Source organism: Apteryx mantelli, chromosome 10 (genome assembly GCF_036417845.1).
Source record: "Apteryx mantelli isolate bAptMan1 chromosome 10, bAptMan1.hap1, whole genome shotgun sequence".
Taxonomy (NCBI): domain Eukaryota; kingdom Metazoa; phylum Chordata; class Aves; order Apterygiformes; family Apterygidae; genus Apteryx; species Apteryx mantelli.
The window spans coordinates 11573244-11598772 of record NC_089987.1 but is presented as its reverse complement, the minus strand read 5'-3'; the positions used below and the strand labels follow the sequence as shown (position 1 = coordinate 11598772).

The following is a 25529-nucleotide window of genomic DNA, read 5'->3' as shown; positions in this document are numbered from 1 at the left end:
TAATAAAAATTAACACATTTCAGCATGCAACAATTTACATTTAGGAGACTGAAAATGTATTAGCCGTGAAAATTATTGCAATGGCTAAAGTTAGGTAGATAGTAGCATTCCTCTAGAATTAATACTGTATTCCTTTAGAATTAACATCAATGGTTTGTTTCCTACAGATGTTTACTTCTGATCCAAAAAATATCAAAAAGGTACAGCAACACAGTAGTTAGACATACTGTTTTCCTGACATTAAAAAACTATGCTGGACATCGAAAAAATTAGTCTCACTTTCTTTCACCCCTTGTATACATAATTCTACTTAAGTGGATCTTGCAAAGGATATCAATATAAGTTTTGGGATGATACACTAGTTTTTTGGTTTAAATCACAGTTGTGCACAATTAAGCAGTTAGATACAAATATGGCTAAAACACAGATTTATACTATGGGACAGGGCATATTTTGAAAATTAAAATCATCTGTGGGCTTAGATATTTCATGGGATTGGTAATGACATACAGAGTCCTCCATCATTGGGTCCTCGCTTCAAATTGCATGACCTAGAGACATAAGCCGAAATTTAGAAACTGGTAAGCTCCTAGTTCTATTTCTACAGGGGTTAAATAGCTGCAATGAATGCTCTGGTTAATAACTTCACCCTTTGGCTAATTCCCCCATCCATAAGATGCGATTAACAGAATTATTATACTGATAACTGCTTCAATAAAGAAGTGTGAATTTTTCCTGAAATAATTATAATGTTACTTCCCCTGGTGTGGATACAGTTATATCAGTATAAAAGTTTTTAGAGCCTGCCTACATTATCAATACTAGTGTTTTAAAAAGCATTACAATTTGTTCATACAGATGCATTAATATTAATGTAAAGAAGCATCACACTAGGAGAGCTACTCCTGTCTGAGAAGGGAAACACACCATGCTGTGGAAGCCAGCTCAATGCTGGCATAACTATGCTTAAGAATTCATACTCCACACAACTATACTACCATCATTTTCCACATAGACCATGTCCTATTCCAGTATCCTACCTCCTTCTACATGAATAGGCTGGTATATAACACCAGTTTACTGGTGTTACAGTAGAGAGTTTTAACAATACATCAAGGTCAAAATGTACTGGTATCTGATAGTATGCCATAGTGGCATTTCTTAGAGCTGCAAACACACAGGCAGACTTTTATCCACACATGGGTTGCAGGATAAATAGTTTTATAGCGGGGCATTTTCTAGATTTCCATTCTGATTGCTGACTGTGTGTACTTAAAACAATATCGTGGTGGGCTTAAACAAGCTTGTAAATAGGAATAAGCTCACCTGAAAGCAGGGCTTTGCATGAATTGGCTTTTATGAATGTCATCTGTGTACAGCTCTATATAAAAACTAAGTTGTATTCCTTAAACAGTCAAAGTGCTACTATCTCATTGGCTGATCAATGGCCTTCACAAATAAATCTGTGTTCTTAAACAACTGTTTAAATGACAGATGCCAATGCCATGCAAATCCTTGGCACACTGTTGACATCCATGGCTTAGACACACTATTCCACAAGCACAGAAATGAAATCAGCCTTCATACTCAGACACATTGTTCAAAAGTCAAAGTTCACACTGTAAGACACAGAATATTTTTCCTGTTAATAAACTCAGGACATGAGTGTCAGTACTATCAAATGTACACCTTTCATGACAAGTAAATGCATGTCTTCCTAACCTGGAAAAAAAACAACCTATAGAATTACAGTAATAGCTTGGTCTCTGTGTCCATTCAGCCTTTGGAGTCTCTGAAGAGAATGGACCAAGTAGAACATCAGCTGCTACTAACTGCGATCATTGGATTTTTGATCTCTTCTGTACCCAAGGAGAACAAAAAACACCAAGCAATAAAGTCATACAGGCAGCAATAGCTCATACATGCATTTAAATTAATTTGATTTTGGATTCAATATCTGAAAATAATAAGCTCTGTATTCCATTACAAACCCTCAATTATCTAAATGCCCACATCCAGAGAGATACTCTCATACACAATCAAAAAAAACCCCCTAAGGCTAACAGGTTTAGTGGTGGAAAGAAACAAATAAATGTTTATTAGAAAGTAGGAAGGCTTCAAGAACCCTCTTAAAGAGTGGGATGTAGTAGTCAGATATTAATCCATCTATGCATGGACAGATGGGTGAATCATGTAAAATACTATACTCGTGATTCCCTGGCTAGTCATGGCATGTCATGTTGCTGTACTTAGTCTCTGACATCGCCAAAGAGTAAATAAACATAGTGACAAAAAAAGGGCATGTGGGTTGAAAAGTTTCTCTAGGAGTCCTACCTTGACCTCTACCAATGGAGAGATAGTGACTATCATGTCCAGCTTCAGGGGTAAGAGCTAAATCAGGATGATTAAATTGAGATATTCTCTAGGCTTCACCAAAAAATGAAGTATTTCTTTCTTGGTCCAGAGTTACAAGTTTAGAACAGCAAGAGTCAAGTTCCTGACTTCCTTCAGAACTTTCCACGAAAAACTGCTGAGTAAGGAACTAAGCTTGTGAGAATTTTGTCATGAGTAGATTCAAAAGTTAACTGGGTTGGTCCAAAATATGGCAAAACTGCATAGTGAAAACATGCATTGTCAGCCAGTCAGAAGTAAAAATAAGTGTCAAGCCTGCCAATGTCAACACTAAGTTTTTTCCCATGCTACTAATTTTCAGTTACAATAAAATTCATACAAAGGTAACAATCTCACTAAAATATTTAAACCCATACCTGGTGGTCTAATGGTCTGAGTTATTACCACTGGCATCCTAATCTGGGTAGTCTGGCAAGCAGGGTTTCGTTTCACAGTTTGAGCAGATGTTGACTGGATAATCTGCTATTATTAAAAAAAAGTATACTCATATTATATTCTTTATACACAAACACACACAACGTAAATATACTAATACCTTTAATTACTGATATAAGCATACGGATCTCTAAAGCACAACCAGCTAGCGACAAAAGTCATATTTATGTAATGCATGTGGTTGTGTGTGTGTGTATATACATATTTTGTTGCTATACTTTTTAAAAAAAAAATCAAATATTTGACACAAATGTCATATGTCACAACCTTCATCAAAAAATGTATTTCAAAGAAGTGAGGTTAATATTAAAGTTTAGACTTTTCTCTTCAGAAATTTTACTAGCAAGCAAAGCATTTTTGTAGAAGAAAATGCTGCACTAATTTTAGTGGTATCCACCCACAACTGTTCAGCCTTTCATTATATATTATGTCTATGCTTTTTAAAGAAAATATATACTAAAATAAATTTCAAAATATTATGGGTTCCAAAGTCAGATATACACAAAATTAAAAAACAGAGAATGTTTTGTGGTGATCATGTTCTGTTTATCTTCTAAATGTTAATTGGGTATTTTCATGGTTTCACTTAATACTGAACCAAATTTTGAGGTCCTTATCCAAAACTGAAACTGGGTTAGAAACTTAGATTTTGACCCATAAATAAATTAAACCAAAAAGAGAAAACCTGCAAGGATCATGTCTAAGTGATAGCAAAACATATGTTCATGAAATAAGGAACAAGTTAGGCACAGATGTAATGAACATAAGATTCAAAAAGACACATGGGCATTGCAGAGCTGGAAAAAAAATTCATGAATAAACTTTAAAAACAAAACATAAGCAAATAGCTGAAAATAAGATTACAAAATAAGATTACAACCACAACTCATAGTCCAGAAAACCTCAAGAGTCATGTACTCTTCACAGTCGTAACTATGTTACTCCCATTCTGTAATGGCTCTACTGACAGACCTCTTTCTCACACCCATAAAATTCATTATCTCCTGGAAGACAATGGGACACACTGCAATCTAATTGAATATGCTATGTTAAGCAAACAGGAAATATTGCACCTTTATTTGGCCCTAATCTGTATCATTCTTACATACTGTAATATAAAAATATATTATTTAGCTGAATAATGTAAGGCCAAATCTCTGACTTCAAAGTATGCTATGGAGAAAAGGAAAGGAGACACAATATTTTCAAAGGAGATGTAAAAGTAGACAATGAAGAAATCAAGGAACAAACCAAAAATCACTCCATCAGCAGAAACCAAGGACTCCCAAATCATGCAGAAGGAACAGAGGTGAAACTATAAATAAGGAAAAAAAAAAAAAAAAGAGTACTGAGGGAACAAGACTGCTAATGTAGGCTGGACAAAAAACAAGCATGGCCATTTTGAAGTTCAGAATTGCATCCTGTGCATGCTAAAACATTAAAAGTTGTGAGGTCCTAATAAACCTGTGGAGGGTTACCATCCAGAACCATTACCAGACCCATTGGCCATTGCCACCTTGCTGGAAGAGAAAGGGGGAAAAAAGGGTTCAGGATTCAGCTTCAACTATGGACACCAAAGGAAAATGTAATGCTTTTACTAAGCAGAGAAATTGAGCAAATGGATATCAATTTACTTCATCAAGGCAGAACGTCTTGATGCAAAGTATTTACTTGAAGTAAATAGAGACACTCACACAATAACTATCATGCTTAAAAACAGGAAAGAAATACAGATGGTAAGTGAAAAAGAGGGAGAAAGAGGAATTTGACTGCATTTTGATGCACAGAAAACAATCTACATGTAAAGCAAGTAATAAATAAGGAGACAGACTAGTCCACAGTCAGCAAAGGCTATGCTGACGTTAAGGAGAGGGGGAAAGTTGTCATTGGATGAGCTTTCAAAGAAGAATGATGTGAAGCAGCCATACCTTAACTGGACGAAAGTCAGGCCAAAAAGGGAGATGTGTGTGACCTGTGCACGGAATTACTATCTGGTATTATAATAATCTTCTGTGATTAGGTTATTCCTCAAAGAGGAACTAAACTAACAACTTCTTGATTTCAGAATCAAATTCTGTTTCACCTGATTAACATTCTCCTGTGAATGCCCTAAAAAAGTGGGTCAGTAAATAGGGCAGCATTTAATCATTTCAGAAGATATAAATAACGGCAATGGTTTCTTTACTATCAAATACATGTGAAAAATGTTCTTTAACAAGTACCAAACTAAAACCTCAACATATACATAAGAGCGGAAAGTGAGGAAAAAGATCAAAATCAACATCTTAAATTCTGCACAGAAACCAGCATGCACTTTCTAAAAGTAACAACTACAATTCAACTCAGAGCAACATTTTACACTGTTAGATTTCAGTTTCTAAATAGTTTTAAGGTTCTTTCAACACAGACTGTCATCTTCAAATCTGGAAATGATCAAGGAATGAAGAGCAGCAATTTGTCTTCGAAACAGAAGGTGCAAACTTCTTTCCAGATGAAAATAAATAAAGGACATAGCAAAAGCTGATGAATCAGAAGCAACTGATGCTGCGACAAAATTGATTAACAACCTAAACCACCCTTCATCAATTAGACTAATTTAAACTGTTCTAATTCCCTTGCTTATTTTCCTCACAGTATAAACACTACCATTAAGTCCTCAACTTGGTCTGGAAAACGCAGATAATGAACAAGGTACTGGTAACAAGCTAGTCCCAATGGGAGATGGTTAAATTAACCAAAATTATTTTACATCTCTCACAGCCTAAAATACGAACAATGACTGTTGCCCAGCTAATGCACTGTAACCTTTGCACAGTCTGAATCCTAACACCAGTTCCTAAGCACCAATTTACTAACCCAGACTGAAAAAAAAGTTACAGAAGTGGATGTTTTCAGTATACTGAAGTTAACGCAGACATAGCTTTAGTCTTAAGAAAAATTTAAGGGGAGATCTTATTGCTGTCTGCAACTACCTAGTGCAGAGAAAATGAACCCAGACTCTTCTCAGAGGTGCACAGTGGAAGGACGTGATGCAATGGAACGCAAGTCAGAACATCAGAAATTTCAACTCAATGTAAGAAAAAAAAAATTACCAGCAGGGTGGTCAAATACACTGTAGCTGAACCTGTTTTGAGCAGGAACCTGTTTTGAGCAGGAAGTTAGACCAGAGACCTCCAGAGGTCCTTTCCAACCTACTCCACAATAGCAATGATTTTATAAAAGTGCTACGTAAGAAAAGTGACAAGACAGAACATAAACCAGTCTTCGAAGTCTATGGAAACAGTTCATCATTCCCTCTCCACTAAGAAGAAGGGAAGCCATTTTCAGTATTTCCACTGCTGAAGAAAGCACAACAGCCAAACAATAATAAAGACATAGAAAACCTAAAAGATTTAATATGATATAGCCATTGCCTGGAGTTTGATAACGAGTCTGCAAAATAGCAAAATCACAAACAAAACTATGATCAAGACAGTGCTAGGTCAGCAAATACTGTCTCAGACCAACTTATTCCTCATCAGTCTATCAGTCAAAAGTTGAAGAATCATCTCCTAGGCTGCTCTTCAAGAAATGCATTGAAGCAGGAAAGTCATAGCATTGCTTCTCCGAGTGCACTATGTTTCAAGTTAACTTTATTTTTTTCTATAAAATAACATTTCTCTACAAAATAGCACGCACATTTCTAACAAGGAAAGCATTCTCCCTCTTTATCTTCCCACTTCTCCCCTTATCCATCCTCTCTCCACTCCACTAATGAAGCTCACTTAGATACACCACCAGTCTGCTCCTCCAGACACGCTCCTTCTGCTCACTTCCTGAATGCTTCAACAGACTACTGGCTCAGTCCGTTTCTTAAGGTTCACTTTCTTTTCACATCTGTAAGAGGGGAGGGATGTATATACAAAGGTGTTTCCATATAAGAAGTAGACTTGTGAAGATGAAAAGAGGATATTTAACAGTCACATTACTGATAACCAGAATAACAAAGCAGCGACAGCTGAAACACCCATTTTCCCCAAGACCCTTCTTTGAAAAGCTTAGATTCAATAAGTATATGAGAATAAAATAACAGTCCTCTCTGATTTCAATCTTAAGCAAAAAGGTGATGATTGTACCAAGACCAGTGTGAATCTTCTATATGTTATTACAGAAAAAAGAACAGATTCCAGGTGTGAATGTAAACCAATAATTAACAACACAAATGACTAACAGATACAGGTTCAGAAAAAATTCAGCCAAAGCACATAAAATGGATCCAAGCACACAGTTTGATAAACTTCTCTTCTTTTTCCTCTCACCTAAATGTGAGATGTTAAATAAAAGTGAAAGGTAGTACCTACAAATGATGAAAAGGAAAAATCCTTTAAGACAATTAGATTAGAACTCACTGCTAAGGTTTTGACATCAAGAATTTTCAAGTCTCAACAAACTAGGTGCTCCTTTGCCAATGCAGATGCACAGGACCACAATGATATGCTTCCCCTTACTTGACAAGGGCTGAAAAATTAGCCTGATTTGATTTACACAAAACATACTTTGCAACAGAAGCATCTCATCCAAAAGCTTGAGCATTTGAATGAATAAACCACATTTTACATATACATACCAAATATAGCAATAAAAACAAAAGCACAGGAAATAGAAGCTTCTGTAAACAATTGAAACTAAAAATAAATTTGGAAAATATATGCTGTACTGAGTATTTTTTCCTCTTATTTAAGTTTTAAAAGTATTGTGGAAGAAAAAACAAGCCACTTAACTTGTAAATGTACAAAATTCAGAATGGCTATGGTCTGATATGACATTTATCTTCACTCATGAGTAAACACTTGCTAACTCACTTGTGGCTATGCCACTTGTGATTTATCAGTCTACTCACTCCTGAAGATAAATGTAATATCAAACCTCAGCTATCATGTAATCTGGCAGCATTAAACTTACAATGTTCATCCTCTTACAGGCTGAGAATTCATATTTGCCATTATTTACCATGCTGCAATGGTAACAGTCACAATGTTTAAACAATGCCTCAAAATTAGCATAAGCAATTACTTTTCTTCTCCAAAACCAAAAAATGAACATTTTTTAAAGAAGCATATAACTTTTAATGCTAATATGACCACAATCCTGTTCCACTGAGCATATGTTTTCAAAAAAACTATGAAGAAAATAAAAACAAAAGCCATTGGATCATTTGTCCCACCTGCTCCCCAAATTATTACTCAGTTTTTCACATAGTATTTTATCTAGTCCAATTTTAAATGTTTCCAGTAATGGCTCTTTCATCACTTCCTTTGGGAGTCTGATCTACCATTTAATAATCTGCTTTACTGTGAGGATATTTTGCTTTATGTTCAGCCTAAATCCTACTTTGCTTAATTTTATCCCGTTATTCATATTCATACTCCCTTAGACCACCCTAAATAATTCATCATTATACTTTGATATTTAAACCCTTAAATATTTGTAAGTGTTCTTTATGTTCCCCTTTAGTCCCCCTTTAGTCACTGTTTGACCAACTTAAACGTGTTTAATTCTCTTAATCTTTTCTTTTAGTCTTTGCTTTTAAATCTGTCCTTTAATAATCATCTTCTGTTACTGCTTTTAAAATGGCATTTAATGCTGATATTCTCCTCATATTATGGTACTGACCACAAAATTCTGAAAGTAAAGGTCCCCCCTTGATAAAGTAAGGTCTGGTCCATGATGATAACTCAAAACGCAAACTGTTTTTGCCACCAGGCTGTACTTTGAACAGGCATACAAATTTTGTCAAGTTCAGACTTTGCTCTATTAATTAGATCTGACAGATTAGATCTGATTTTAAAAATTTTATTATACACTGAATTCCAAATCAGTGACTACATCTTTATTAGTTCATTAATATAAACTACTCCATTTATCCAAATATGCATCTTCTCCTCTTCCATTTCGAAGCTACCTTGCACACAGAACATCAAAAGAAAATGATGATTTCCTGTGAGTCACTAAAATGTGTACAAACTACAGTAGTTCAACAGCAGAAAAGGCTTCAGCAGAGTATTAAAAAAATGAAGTAGAGCATCCCCATATAACATCATGCTTATTCTGCAGTTGCATCTTATTTCCAAATTCCATTAATCTGTCTCACCTTTTGGGGGTCTTCAACCATGATGACAGCCTCAGGAAAAGTGTCAGAAAATGTTTTGACAAAAACCATTCTAACAGAACTTAGAGAATGTCTAAATTTCCCCTCTTGACAACATGCACAATTTTCTGCAGCAAACAATGGTCCAAAACCACATCTTTCCTAATCCTAGACCTGCACAAATCTTGGCATTTCTTTGTGTATACCTAAATTTGTTTTATTTAAGATGAACCACTTTAGATCTAACTTTCTAACTGTTTATCATTTAAATCTAATAACTGACTTCATCATCCAGGAGCCCTTTCTTATTACATTGCAGTGTCAACACAATACATAAAGTGCAAGTCAATCACCACTACTCAAACTCCTTGCAACTTCAGCACACTTAAAAAATAAAAAACTTTTCTGTTATTCATAGAAATTTTGTCTGCTGTAACACTCATAATCTGGCCCCTAAGAATGAAAATTTGGTCAAACTGTGGGTATTGCACTTGGAACAATTTCAGTAATTGATTTCTGCCTAATCTCATTAAAATCTCATCAATAAAATATTAGCCCAAGATTCACCCACATTTCCCTAGCTAGTAGGAGTTAGCAGTACTAATAATACTATCTAGCTCTTACACAGCATAGCTTTTCCATAGTTTTAGAATATGGATTTCAACATACTTTACAAGATAAATAGTCACCTCTGATCTCCATTAGCACTACACATTTCAATGTTGAAGTCTCCTTTGTGTAAGTCTACACTGCACACTGGGACAGTGGACAGAGAACTCCTAAGTTGCCAGCAAGGCACAAGCCTCCTAAGTTGCCCACAGTATAACTGGAAGAAATATCGCCACATCAGAACTGCTAAAAGACAAGTGAACGAGACCTATGGACAAAATCTGGGTGCATTAGCAACATGAGCTAGTATCTCAATATCTTGCATAGTTTTGGGTCCTCTGTATATACCAAAGCAGCCAGCAATAGCTCACAGATCTCGGCCCCTCTGCTGAGTTTTATGGACACGTTCTTTGTCTTTCATTAATTCCTATCCAAATGATCAGCAAACATACTATGTCACTGATTAATAACAACTGGTGAAGCCAATGTCACTTCACAAATCTCAATTCTGCTAAAAACCTTCTCATACATTCACACTGTATTGTTTTTTCTGGAAATAAGAAAAATGCTTTCCTATGATTTTGGTGTTCTTTTTTTTCCTCTAAATTAACAGCAGTATTTTAAAATAGCATATCAAAATAGCTTCTGAATGAACTCTCCAAAAGCACTAAAAGATGGCTTGTCTTAGCCACTACTTAATCTAGAAGGGTATTTTTCACTGACTCTAACAAAAACAGTATTTGCCTAAATGTAACGGTGTTCAAAAGCCACCACTCTGACTAATATGATTCAGAATGCCGTAAACTGAGATGCTCTGAAAGTCTGTATTATAGATTAAATATACGCAGTGATATAGATTAATATGATGCCTTTCCAAAAGTGTTGTGGACTCTCTCTAACACTGACCCTCTGTAAAACAGAAAAGTCAAAAGAAATGAAGAGCTAACAAATTCTCCAGATTTTAAAATAAACTGGACTACTGTAAACTGGCTGGTTTGAAAGGATCTATATTCCAAAACAGGCTTGTCCTTCTGCAGCTGGACAGTTTGCAAAGCCAGCTGGAATTCTCTCCAGTGAGCTTCAGGCTTGCGGAATCGGGAGCTCAGCCAGGTTCCTCCATCAGCGCTGGCCACCCGTAGGCAAGCCAGCTTTAATCTTCCTCTCCTGGACAAGTCCCAGGCAAGATGGCCAGCAGCTTCTTGTTGGGCTCTGAATTTGGGGAGCATTAATAAGTGTGAAGAGTGTGATCAGTGTCACCACAAGAAAGCCAATACTTATAAACAATTACTACTGTGATATGGATGCTGCTGGAGAGTTTGCATGGCACATGAGTTGACGGCTCTTGCGATTTATCAGACTGTTTGTGCAACAACTCTTATTTTATAATGCTACCTTTGTCTGTATAGAACTAACTCAAGGGCCATTAAAAAGTGCTCAGTTAACATGTTTGAGTCTACTAACTAGTCACATTTTCAATAAATTAAAAACAAATACAGATAGCCTGTTTTACAGTAAAGCCAATAAGTTTTTATCTTTTATGTATTCACTTTTTTGTAAATATTTTCTCAGAGAAATAATATTAAGCATAGTTTTCCTCTGCATAGCTTGCTACCTTTGTGAAAATGTAATGGTCATCTTACGTACCCAGTAAGATGAAAAGTCAGTTCTAGATCTACCATCATCTCACAGAAAGAAAAATGTCTTCTTTTGCCCCTCACACCAATCTCCCCAATACGTAACTTTAGCAGTTGTCAGCTCCCATACATTGCATTGGCACGTTGAATAAGATGACAGAGTAACTCTTCACATTGTTAATCTTTACTCATGTTAACGTCATGAGTGCTCACTTCACGTATGCATTGGCATGTGAGAGAGACACAGCTTAAAAGGTATGTGAAGGTCAAGAGCAGTCTCCACATAAATTTGGCTTTTTCAGAAAACATTCCAAAAGAAGTAAAATCACAAGAGTGAGAATTCCTGTGGATTTATCAACACATTTTTGTTCTACCTCAGTGTTTCTCAAAAGCTGGGGTGCAAGTTACTTGGTAGTCATGAAAGAGTTTAAAGGGTGTTGCAAAGTGTTGGAAAAAACCAGCATTACCTGGCAGTAGCTCAGCTCTAGGATTGTGGAGTAAGATCAGGCTGGAATTACCGCCCATAAATGTTCATACTTGTAAGAAATCAGCTAGCTGCTGACAGAAATTCAGTTTCCCAAGACAGGGAGCAATTTTTACACCTACTGTCAGTAATTACAACCAGTTCCTGCTCCCCTACCTTGAAGAACCAAGCTATTGTCAATTCAGTGTTACGTAAAATTAGATGAATTGAAAAGGAGTCACAAAAAGCTTAAGGGCTGCTTTTTAAAATAAGAGAACAGTCCAGAATGGGTGGGGAGAACCCTTATTAAAAGAATTTCAGAGAGCTGGACAGAAAAACAAAAGCAGCCAAGGTCAGATGCAAGACCACATCCACATGTGTCTTGTGTGTATTACAAAAGCCAGTGTCAGCTGTTTTAACATCAAAGATGTTCTTATACCTTAAAACTATGCTCATTGAAGACTGCTAAAATTATATTCATTTTATTTTAAATTTAGTAATTTAATTGCTAGAAAGCATTTGTATGGTTCAAATGACCCAAGGCTCAGACACTGTGAAACTGAGTACTGTTACATTTAAATTTAAGCAAAACAAACATTCTCTCCCCACACACACTATTTATTTCCTTTGTAAAGCCCATAAATTCAAGGAAAGATCAGTGTAATGTGTTACATTATCATATTCACATTTCAGAATGAGATGCTATCATATATCACAGAAAATGATACAAACGAAAGAATTTTTCCCCAGCCACCTGAAATAAAAATATTAAAAACTGCTATTCAGTCTGTTTAAAAATTTGGTTTCATACTACAGTACCTACCAGTTGAGAACTCTGATTTGACTGTACCACCTTAACCTGAGGAGGCTGCACTGTATTTGATACAGAGACCGTGCAAATGTTGTTTGGTTGCCTTATTCCTATTGTCTGCGTTGTGACAACAGTGGAAATGCTTCCAGAGGCAGATTGAGGTATAACTTGTGATAGCTTGGTTTGTTGAAGTGACTGCTGAGACGGCTGTCCTTGCAAAACTGAATGTTGACTATTCAGTAAAGATTGTCTCAATGCAGGTAGACTTTTCTAAAAACAGAAGAAAGTTTATGAAATATCAAATTTCCAAGTTGTCAAAAAAATTTTTTTGAAATTTCCTATAAACCTAATTAAAAGAATATAGCTTTCTTTCCAATTATGCAATCTGCCTATTACTCAGAACGAAATCAGACTGAACATACTTCATAAAAGGAAAAGTTCACTTTACATTTTTAGTAAGCTTGCACTTTGAATTTAGCAATTCTATAGATTGTGATATGTCCTAACTCCACCATAACAGGAAAATATGACATCCCCTCATCAACACTCCCTCCTCAAAACACTCGACTATCTAGAACTTGTAGGAAGGGCAAAAAAGGGAAATAGGAAAGGCAGGACAGTAGGAACAACTTTATTCCCACTGCATGCTAGAAGTGGTAAGCTGCACCAATTTACTTCTCCCGACATGCCTCCAGGACCTAGAACAAGATGATTTAACTGTTAATGCCCTCCAGCAATAGTTGTTTACTGTAATATTACTGATCTAATGTATTCTGACTGGATTAGAAAAGTGTACTATTGTATGCTTCATGTTCAGACCAGTTCAACCAAAAAAATACAGTTCTAAAAGAATATCCCATATCTTTACGAACAAACTTTTTAGTTTTTTAGTGGTAGCAGTGTCCTTTGAAGTGCTCCCCCCAGGCAACTGTAGAACTCAACAGTGTTTAACCCAAGTTACAGTTCCTCCTAAATTTCTACTGTTTATTTAAAAACATAATGGCTGTTGCCAAGAAAGGACTTCAAAGAAAGGAAACAAGTTAAAACTTATCATTATGCAAAAAGTGACTGCAGAATAAGAGCAGGAAAAGGCACAAATAAGGGTTAATGATATCTTGAAAAAACAGAAGGGGGAGAATTTTGAAGAAAAATTGAAGAGACAGAAGAAAGGGTGGAAATCTGTCCTAAACTGAGAAGTTTATGACTAGAAGAAAAATGAAATGATATGAAATGAAATGATTTTGAAATGATAGTTGTGGTTTGTTGGGGCAAATGTGGTTTGTATGCAGGTATATAATCATGCATAGGGAAGCTATTGTAGCTAATGTAAAAAGAATGAATTAGAAGTTTACCACTACATATACTAATTTAGGACCCAACAATTAATAAATCCACTTACTACCATATCAGAAGTTCAGTTATAGACAAGATTAGTCCCAGCTTACAGACAGGATCTAATAACTAATTATTTAAACAGCACTATTCAGATTAGTTTTTAATAGCCACAATTACATATGTATTGAAATGACTCATATACAGACTCATATATAGATTGTAATCAACAATATGGAAGTTATTTAATTACTTGAAGCATTCTATAGAAGTAACCTGCAATTCTTCCAAATATGAATGTTGTACTTCATCACAGAAAACAAATCTACTATCACAGAAAAGTAAATGCATTCTAAGAATAAAGTTTCACTACAAAACAGACAATGTATAATTTCCAAACTAGAGAATAACAGCTTTTTTACTTAAAATTAGTGACTAAAATGTTCTATAGCAGGGCTACTCAAGAAGTAACTCCAGTTCAGCTCTGGACCATAAGTAAGTTTTGCATAAACCCAAACCAAGGTCCCAGCCCCGAGGCCTCCCTCCTGGAGGGGACCGCTGTTTCTCAGCGCTCGGTGCCCTGGCCGGCAGCAGCTGGCTGCAGCCCAGCGCCCCGGCGCCCAGCCATGAAGCAGGCGCAGCGCCTGGCTGGCCGGCCAGAGCTGCTGCCCATAACAGCAGCCCACTGAGCACGTACTGCTTGGTAAAACTACCCATTGGAGCAGAAATTAGCACTACAAAGCAAAAATTAATTGAGTAGTCCTGCTCTAGACAGGCAAAGCTAATGCCATTTGAAAGTATATTCTAAAACTTCAAGTATTGACATCTGCATTGACATAAATTTATCTAAACAACGTTTACATTACCTTAAGGAAAGGTACAAGATATGGCTGAGGAGATGATTTGAGCTCTGATTGAAGGCGGCCTGTAAATTCTTCTGGATCAATCTTTGCATCCTTGGTGGGGGGGAAACCCACAACAACGCAGTTCAGTTTTTTGGTTGTTTCCAGATAGCAATGAGAACATACACAACTGGCAAGTTCACATGGTAGAAACACACACACTTCCCATATATAAACATACATACACATATATATACATACTGCTAGCTAGGCTACCATATCAAGAAGAACACTTACAATTCAAGTAACTCAGCTCCTCTGCAGCTATAAAAATCCTTCTATCAGGAACTCATTTATATATTTACCCTGCTGCTCAGAATTAGGGAATCTCTGACCTTTATACACATAGTCCCCTCAGGGATGCACACTTTAAGAAGCAACTAGATCCCACAAACACTCAAGTCTTTTCAGGAATTCCATTCTCTCAATAACTTTCACACAGCAATTTCTTGTTAAAAATATTAATCCAAAACTGAGTAGCTGAAGTAACCACACAAATTATTATAACAGCTGCTAGCTCTTGTAATAGGAAAATATTTTTACTTAATTCCAAAACCAATTTTGAAAGCCCAGTTTAATCTAGTAAATATGCATGTGGATGTGTATATGTTAATCGATACATGTAGTGCATTTGCATATAAAAATTGTACATATACATATATATAAAATATTCAAATACATGTGCACATGTATATACAAATTATATTTTATATATATATAAAATATACACTTATATAAAACCATAAGATATTATGTAAACAAAGGAGATCCATTTAATCCAAATGTATTTTATAATACTTCTGAAGTGTCATTAGTTAAAATCTCAGACTGTAATAAAAACATCCATGAGCTTCCTTGGGCTGATATAGAACAAAACAAAAACAAACAAACCAATACACCCTCCAATAAATACATTTATTTTATATAAATGCTTCAATATTTTGTTTAAAATATAACTAGTACTTACCTTTATTTAGCTAATCTTTCCTAGTTTTTCAAAAGTCAAACCATTTTTTTTTACTGGAACCACTGAATATTATTGTTGGATGGCTCTTACTTTAAAAAAAAAAAGTCTTAGGCTTGTTTAAAATACACAGGTTTCCCTGACAATCAATTCAAAGAAATATATATCAACCACTTTCAAATCCAAATTCTTTATAGACTATATTTACTTTCTTTTAAGAAGCCAGTCTATTTGTCCAAGTCCGTAGTAATATCTATTTGCAATACATTTACATAATTCATTGAAACATCTACTGTACTGGAGACTACTTTAAGTCAGGCTTTTTCCGGGTCCAAGGATTCTGCCTAGCTGAAACACTTTGCCTCTTGAAATCCATTTGCAGTTAAGGCTCCATGCCAGCCGCATTTTTCTGCGGAACTACCTGGACTGAGCAGCTTAGCAGAATACATTTCTTTTAGTCCTAGAAACACTAAACTGCAAGGTACCAGGAGATCTCTACATTCATACAGTGGTTACAACAGTTACAGTTATAACATTTAATAGCTTTTTACTGTTCCATAAAAGACTGTAGTTTAGAAGAAAAGAAACTTAATGAACCCTTAAGAAAAAAAATCTTGTATTTTATTGTATTTGTCTAAATAAACATGATCAAAATATTCTCCATTAAAACAAGAGTATTTTTCATAAATGCCTACTAAATAATTCGTTGGATTTATTCTTCTATAAACTAAGGGAAAGCCTAACTTAACAGATTTGTGAATATGTGTAATGCATAGAATATTTGCATTTTGATGCAGCCCATCTCCTTTCACTATTAGTATAGCAAAAAAAAATGGTTATGATCAAATCAATAATTTTTAGCATGCATAAATAATATGTTTAATATATAACTGACATAATGAAAGATAACTAAATATTTACCAACAAATCCTGAACCAGAGCTTTCACATTACGGGATGTTTCTGGAGAAGGTGAATTATGAGAAGCAAGTTTTATAAGGGTAGCTAAAAAGTTTTTGCATTTTTTCACATTCTCTTGCATTTCCTGCAAAAAACAAAAAAAAACCCAGTCAGATGCATGCTACTCAAATCATGATCACTGCATGCACTAATCGCTATAAATAAGGAAAATGCGGAATTGGTTCTAATTCAGACAGAAGACATTTGAAATACATCTGCAGTTATTTTACTATTGTTGCTAGTTATCTGACAGTTTCTTCACTTCTTTATGTAACTAAATATCACACCTTATGGCTAATAACAAAAATCAATAATTTTTTTAATGATTGGTTCAATATGTTTTTACAAAGCAGCTACAACAGTAAAATCAGATTAGAAATAGTTTCCAAACATCATCATATCTAATCTTTTCTTCATCAGTATAAAAACAGATGTTCTAATTTTTTCAGCCATCATTTTTATATGGTGTAATTTTGTCTTACTCTGAGAACCAGAAATGTTGTACTTCAGTGTAACAACACTTTTGAGGCCCAGCAACATAATAATAATGAAGTCCACAGACTGAAGGTCAGATTGTTCTGATAACAGAAAGAGTTCTCTCACTACTGAAACATGTGTGTCAGGATGGGGAAAGCTGACCATTATTGTCCCTCTCAGAATTTGTATTCCATTTAGTTGAAATGAGAGGAAGGGTTTCTAGTTCGTAAAGAATTTGTTTCATCACAAGAAGTGGACTTACGTGAAAAAATGTTCTCTCTGTTTCTCAACTGACCTGAAAATTTTACACAATACTAAGAAAATGACGCACCTAGAATTTACATTCTTACCTGCGATACCACTGTAGTTCCGGGTACAGGAGAGCTTGGTATGACCTGGGGCTGTGCTGGTACTTGTGCTGTTGTATGAGGTGGAAGCGGCAGCCGAGGTTGACCCTGGGTTTGTGCTGAAGCTTGAGTTTGTCCACCAGCAATTACTGTGGGTTGTTGAGAAGCTGATGTTCCAGTTGCTACTGTTGTCTTGAATAAACTTTGAGCACTTGTTGCAGCTACTGATACCTATTAATATTTTATATTGGAAAAAAAAAAAAAAAAGATAATTCTCTTCTTTTAAATCTTTTACTCAACCATAAGGTTCTCAAAAGCCCAATAAAGAAAAACTCATTTCCTTTCAAATATACCATTGTTGACAAAATAAAACCACTGACTTTACTTACTTGCTTTAACCCTGATTATGTCACCCTTTAACCATGCTGAACAGTAAAAGTTCTCATTAAAAGTTTTTTATTACAAAAATAGACCACTACAAATGAATTGCTATAATCCAGCCCTTTAATATCATCATGCTGATATTACCTGTGCAACTCAACTTTCTGTAAAATTGACCCTTACTATAAACACATCAATTCCCAATGATCTGTGTGATCCCAATGACCATGTCACCGGGTTTCCAATTATCAATATCACAGTTACAGTGACAGCTCAGATGCAGATGACACAAATGCTCTAATACAGCTTCCAGGTCTAATCCAGGCCCAGCAGCAGTATATGTGCTTTGGCACAGCGCAAAGCCCTACCTCAAAAAGCTTGTCCTGGAGCTAGCCTGGTCACATGCAAAGGCTGTGCTGCTCACTCCTCAACCCTACAAGGCTTGGAAGCTTATTAGGCTGCAGAGAGCACCACATACACACACACAATCCAGTTCAGGGCTCACACTTTGCCTGACCTAATATGCCATGTTTTGAAGTACCAAAACGCCTAAAGCAGACACACCAAACAGCACTGCAGAAAGTGGAGAGGTCAGCCAGTCAGCCAGCGTGGAAGTGCTGTGCTGAAGCTACCAGGACCTCCCAATCCAAGCTCACTGCAGAAGCTTGCTCTGTTTGGGCACAGACCCAAAACTCCAGGCACCTGCACCCGGATGGAATCAGTGAGGCACTGGTGACCACAGAGCAGAGGCACAACAGCTCTCTACGGGGGCCAGCCCTAGCCAAGCACGTAAATATTACTTCAGCGCTGGACGTGATCAGCTGATTTAATTTTTTTCTTTAAAAAGAAGCTTAAAACTGAACCTATATTACCCTTTTTTATTATCTAAGAAACAATAGAAAATAAATACAAAATAATATCTAGGCTATCACTCAACAACAGTGTAACAGGGAGCTGACTGTACATTATTAATTTTTGTTCTTATGTTTGCAATAAAAGCAATTTATTAACATTTCTCAAAGTCATTTTAGAGAAATGATACAATTATGAACTTCCTTCCCCCCTTTTACCTCCCCCCCATCTTCTGTGCTTTATATTCTTGCTACTTACTGTGGTATGTGAAAGAATAGAGCCACCTGGTAGAGTCGCGGCAGAAGTAGCACTAACTGGTGTAGCAGTTGATTGAACAACTTTGGCTTGCACTGGAAGTCCTAGGCGGACAGTAGTTGCAGCTACAGAAGTTGGTTGCTAGTAAAGGAAAAATGAGGAATTTACTTTTTTCATCTTTATAACTTGATCTCCAAGCCTTTTACTAATAGTCATTATATGAATAATCATTAATTCTGCAAAAAGAAAAATTGTAATATGCTTAACGATAACTTATTCTTAAATATATAACAACAAATATTGCAAAAATTAGCTTTCTTACTGTTCAATGGTAAGATGCTTGCAACATTTTTCCTGAAAGCTATTTCTCATACAGCTATGTCAAAAAGATTAGAAAAAACAGGATGTGACCTGTGAAAAATTGATGTTACATTAACGTGTTAGTTAAGTTGTAATATTTACATGATGTTATTACTCATCAAAATTTGAGTTTATAGTTGTCAATAACACATATTAATCCATTTGATATATTATAGTGATTTTTCTTAAAAAATTAATATGGAGAGAAAATATAAAGAACAAAGAATGATTTTCAAAATAAATTTGGATGAAATTACATGCAAACATTGTACAGAAATTAAGTCTAAATATTTTGAGAATCATTGGCATAGAACTCACACTGTAATCCGAAACAACTGGAATATTAAATGCAGATGAAGGAAGTGACTGACTTACAACCTCCCACTAATAGCAACTGAAAAACAGTAAATTCTTCTTACACAGCAAACATTCACTATTTTTGTAATTTACTTTAATTAGGAGAGATATATTGAAATCCCTTATAATCAAACAAAAGGATAAAGCAGACTAGATTTAGGAACAAGAAATGTGATCAGGAAAGTAACATTTAATTCTACAGAAACGTAAAATGTATGGATGAAATGCATAATTGCACACAATGTGGCAATTCGAACAACAACAAAAAAACCACATTTGTTATTAAAAATGGAGACCCCAATCTTCAGAAGGATTCTAAGCATACAGCTATAAAATGTGGTGTCTGCATGCAAAGTGGAACCGTACGTGCAAATAAAGTAAATCTGCATCTAGCTACTGTGTCACATTAGTAAATTCACATCCAAATCCAAAGCTGAGCATGTGCTGAGATTCCTGCTGAAAATGTGGCCAAGTATTGAGTATATGCTGAAAGTAGGTAACAAGACAAAAAAATAGAGATACATTGCAGTATATTTTTTCTTTTACCTTCTAGAGCAAGTTAATTTCTCTTTCAAAGTAATTTCAAAAACAATTTAAAAACTTCTTCATGCCCCCATCATGTGCCTCAATTTTAATCCAGAAAAAAATCTTCTCTTCTGGAGAGAGAGCGATGTCTATAACCATTAATGCTTACTGACATATCCAAGGAGAGTCAACTTTTGCCCATTAGGACTGTGTGTTTTTATAGTATGCATAGTTATCAACAAAGAAATTAAAATATAAAGTATACTTATGGATTCTCTTACGAAGTAATTGCAGCACAATGAAGGCCAAAATGCCTACAAAAGTTGCATGGGTATTAATAATAAAAAGGTCATCTAGTTGCTTCCTATTCACCACTGGTCTCACATCTTAGACTCTCTTATAACCTGCATTTACTAAAATTTGCATCCAAACATGTATTTAGAAAAATTCATACATTTTCTAAGTGATTGGAGTAACAGATCACGGACATTATTGTTTCTCACAAGATTAAAATCATTTTTCTTGATTCATATATTTAGTTATACATCTCTATAATTAATATTTTTATCAAGAATGGCTTATTTTAGATTCTTACGTTGTCCATTAAACCTACATAAAATCAAAGAACATCCAGTACACTTAAGAGATCTCCAGAAGGAACAGAGGCCCAGACAGGCAGTTGAAGCCCCAAGCATTCCTTACCAATCAGTTCAGCAACATCATCTACTGGATATCAATCTTCTGAACTCGGTGGGGGGGAAATCTACCTGACATCTGAACAAAACCTTTTTTTTTTGTTTGGATAGCTTTCAAGATTTTTTAAATCTTGAGTTGGGATGTCTTCCATACTGAGGCAGCCTAGAGGCAATAAACAGCATCATCATGAATAGCTAGAATTGTCTGTCTTTTTAGAAGAAGGATCACATAAGCTTTTTCTTTTTTTTTAAATACATACTTCTTCTGTCCATTTTAAAGGAGATCACTAGTTTTAAACTCCTTACAATACTGGTTGAATGAAACAATATGTATCTGATGAATGTTTGCATTTAATATAAATATTGTATATATTGTTCATTTCCTTATAAGCAGTGTTTCCAACCTAAAAATACAGCATGCCTGTGTTCTGAATCTGTCCCCTTCTTGTCAGTAACTGCTTCCAGAGGTGAGGATTTACAAAGAAAGCAGATAACCAGGCAAACTTCTGGCAGCCACTCGGTTCCAAGAAAGACCTGCAGCCAGAAATCTGCAAATACAAAGCTCAGACAGGCAGCCAGAGAATTCTTCTCAGCTAATAGATGCCTACAATTTATCATAGGAATATACTTGAAAACAAAATTGCTTATAATTAAAATATATAATTTCAGTATCATAACAGCATATTACCCAACAAAGTATGCAGCACATTCCATACACAGAATTTCAGTGCCAGACCACAAGAGCCAACCGTGCAAAATGAAGACTAAATTCACTCTGTTTTAAAAACCACCAGTGACAACACCTTTTGATGCAAAATTGCGGTAAAATCTATTAATGTGTTGTGTAGTAAGAAAATGCCTTATTACCAAAAATCTGCAAACAAAATAATGCAACAATTTACATACGTAGCTCCAAAACTCATAAATGTTAAAAAGGTAAGTATGAAATGAGTGGATCGGAAACCTAACAAGGAACTATCCTAGAGAAATTTGTAAGTATCATGGAAATGATCTACAAATGACAGTGATAAGTTGCCAGAAGGTGATATAAGGGACTCCCAACACAAACACATCAGCAAAACTAGGAAAAACTATGATAGAGAAACCAATAGCTGAATTTCCTAGGGAAAGGAAAAGCTGTAAACAGATCTCATGAAAAATCCATTGGAAAGAAAACAAAAATGTTCAACATTACATGAAAAAAGGCATAACCCAGTGTATCAAGCTTCTAGTGGAATAGTTTAAAGGAATTCATGACGTTCTTTAAAGTAAATTTGCTAAGGCTTGGCATGATGCTGATTAAATTTCAAAATTATCAACAGAAGCTTGGAAAGGAACATATTTTCAAATGTCGTATTGTTTTTGACTAGATATATCACATATTTTTCCATTTCATAAATATATAAGTTAATGTTTAAGAAGCTTTTTTTGTATACCTGGAAATCAGTGGGCAGGACACTAGGACATGAATGAATACAGTATATACTCCACAACAAATCCCCGTAGAGACACCGGAGCATGCTTAGACAGCCTTTTGCATACGGACCTCAGTTTGCTCTGTTCCCACAGACAGGATAGATACTGTAAGTGGAGTACAGCACAGTGCAAACGTGGAAATAAGGCTTTAAGCTGGATCTGGCTCATGTCTGGCCAGCTTGGAAAGTGGATATACCAAGATTCGTTGTGGCTGCACAAGTCATGCGGATAATGCAAGTTACTCCGGTTTCAGGGCTGAATAAGTCACTTTGCACAAAGGCAGTCAGTGCACATTATAACTGATCACGGAAGAAGTCAGTTTGGAATTACTCTGTATACAGTAAATTCACTCTCTAAATAGCTGCTTCTTAACTTTCCTGTGTAGAGCTTCTCCCCAGAGCTATGGACACATGAACAGAGAGGCAAAGCTTGAAGCATAAACAGGAGCAAATAACATTGTACCTGCTGTGCACACACAAGCTGACTTTAGATTTGAAAGCATAAGGAACATACAGGCTACCTTTGAAAAAGCAGGCCATCTGAATAGAGAAAAGTTAAATGAAAATATCTGGGGATAATTTGCTATTGCCAAAGCAAGACTACACCAATTTTAGGTATTGCATCATGTATTCACAGCTTTATAAAAATCAAGGCAGTTTGAACTTCCACAGGTTAATACACTGATGTAAGTAAATCCTTGGAAACAGGTTTGTGGCATACTCGTATTTTGTATTACAGTACCACCTACTGATGAAGCCTAAGGGTACCACTCTGCTCAATACTAAGGAACTCAATCTCTGCACTACAAAGCAAGAAACCTTACTTTGGACAACAGTTACATGTACTTTTTGTGAACAGTCCTGCCAATCAACTTAGCCACTATCAATCATCAAAGGAAGACAGAAAATACTCCCATAGTATTTAAGCAAATATTAACAGGAAAGCAGAGGCAAGTTTATCAAGATCCACATCACGATTTAGTTTGTGTATCTTTCAATATATGGCATCTGCTAGGTGTGACAGAAAACTCAGTTTTTCCAGAATTTGACTCCTGGGTTTAGATTTACAAAATCTGAAATAAAACTCAGTGAAGATTTCTTACAAACAAAACTGGCCATCCTAACATGACAGTGTTTAACAGAGGGAAAAAAACTACGGTGGGATCACGGATACTGGCAGAAGCATAGGGTAAAGGTCAAATCTGGTAGTTCATTTTAGAATAAATAATTCATACAATCTTTCTCATAGGCAAAGCTGGTAGCCCTACATACTATTAAGGTATCAATATTCCCCACTATCAAAATCTGTTTTCTGATACTTAAAATTCTGTTAGACTTCTAAAACATTCATGGAGAAATTTAATATGCTCATTGACTGCCTCAGACTGGTTTTTTTTTGGTTATGGTTTACCTGGAAAAGGGACTTAAAATTTGGTTGCAGAGTAATTTGTACGACGAGGATTTGATTTTTTTCAGTCTGATAAAAATATAGCCGAATTGAGCCAAAGTACTAACCATCTAAAAACTTGGAATTTGCACGTGATTACAGAAGATTGTCGGCGGTAGAATCTCTCATAAGCAAGTCAGCACTAGGCCAAATTTTCACCACAGTTGCCCCTCGGAGACACTGCAGCCAAGCCCGGAGCCGAGCAGCAGAGCCCACAGCAGGGAGACGCTGCTCTGCTCTTAAGCGTATCACGTCCCCTCTGGGTCCACATAGTAGAAAACCAATAGGGAGGAAGACACGGGACTGGGACCGATTAGACAAGACGGGCAGAAGAGCTTGGCCCAAAGAAAGCCTCCAGAAATCGGGAGTTCTGAGTTCAAAACCCAGACCTTCGAAGCCTCGGCATCCTGCTGCTGTAAGCAAACACCGACATAACCCATCATCAAAGCACTTTCTCTCCTCTAGAGCTGCTCCATCTATAACCACTACGGATTTATTCTGTTAGCTCAGTTAATGGAAGTATGCAGCGTGTTTAGAAAAATCCAAAACCTGTGGCTTTCAGAATGGCGGCACATACTGTTTAATGCTATGAAACATATACACAATACATTAAAGCTGTAAAGTCAGGAATTCAAAAAAAGGGTATACAATGTATTCTTTGGCCATTTTTTGTATGGAAACCCTAATTCATCCAGTCCAGGACAGATATTCTAGAACCGTATTCCAGAACTGTGACAGATTACGAAGGAGCTTTGTCTTCAGGACACCGGCCTCGTTCGAGACTAACACTGGAATGCATAAAGCAAAAAAAAAAAAAAAAAAAAAAAAAAAAAAAAAAAAAGGCTGGCAACTGGGAGATGAGGAGGGGGCCAGCAAACCAGATAATCTGCTGACTAAAAAGCAGCTGCATGTTGGTCCTAAAATTAGATTGTAGTTCTGCCTGAATTGCACAGTGCTTGTGGTGCTGCGCAAATGCTCTATTGCACACAAATACAGATATTCTGTTGTACTCAACACTCATACGCTATATATTTATGAGTGCACAACTTGAAATGTGGGGTTTATGACCAAGAATGGTCACAGCTGCAACTGAAGACAATGAAGTCAAACTAAGTATTAAAAAAATTAAGCAATATTTTTTTAATCGTTCACCTAATGCCTCCATTTTCTGTTTATAAAAAGAGACTAATATTCCTCTTGACTGGGTTGTTAAAAAAATATTATAGGGATAAGCTTCACAAAGAAACATATTTGGTTATTAATTCCCACTTCAAAAGAGGACTTTGATAGTATGCCGCAAATAAGCTTGGAACAACCCATTGAACAGTGGAGAGAAAAATGTTAAATAATTCTTCATTAAGGAGAACTGTCCAAAGTACACATTGTAGAAACTAGAATAACAGAAGCATGCGATACCTATAAAACCTGCAAAACAGAATACGAAATACATTCCCTCTTCATCAAGTTAAAGGAATTAGAAGAATAACCTTAGCTCTTGTATCTTCAGATAAGTAATAATTGTTCCAAATTTATATCCAAAAAGGAAATATAAATACATTAATGTCTGATTACACAGGATCAGCAGCAATAACTGAAGATGCACTAACATGACCTGAAACTGTATTCTAAAAACTAAAACAAGTAAATTATTATTTAAACCACTAATGACAATTATCAAGTTGATCACTAACTCATCTCATAGAAATCTTG

At 35.8% G+C, this 25529-nt stretch overlaps 1 protein-coding gene across 1 annotated transcript in view; it reads right to left on the bottom strand.

Moving 5' to 3' along the window:
• LOC106483238 (transcription initiation factor TFIID subunit 4-like) overlaps positions 1-25529 on the bottom strand; it is a 153849-nt gene that overhangs the window by 115965 nt on the left and 12355 nt on the right. The window contains exons 3-8 of the mRNA XM_067302494.1: positions 18964-19101; positions 17476-17703; positions 16611-16733; positions 14690-14779; positions 12504-12761; positions 2769-2874 (exon numbers count right to left, since the gene is read on the bottom strand). Of these exons, the coding sequence (XP_067158595.1) occupies positions 2769-2874; positions 12504-12761; positions 14690-14779; positions 16611-16733; positions 17476-17703; positions 18964-19101 (943 nt within the window). The remainder of the gene's footprint in view (positions 1-2768; positions 2875-12503; positions 12762-14689; positions 14780-16610; positions 16734-17475; positions 17704-18963; positions 19102-25529) is intronic.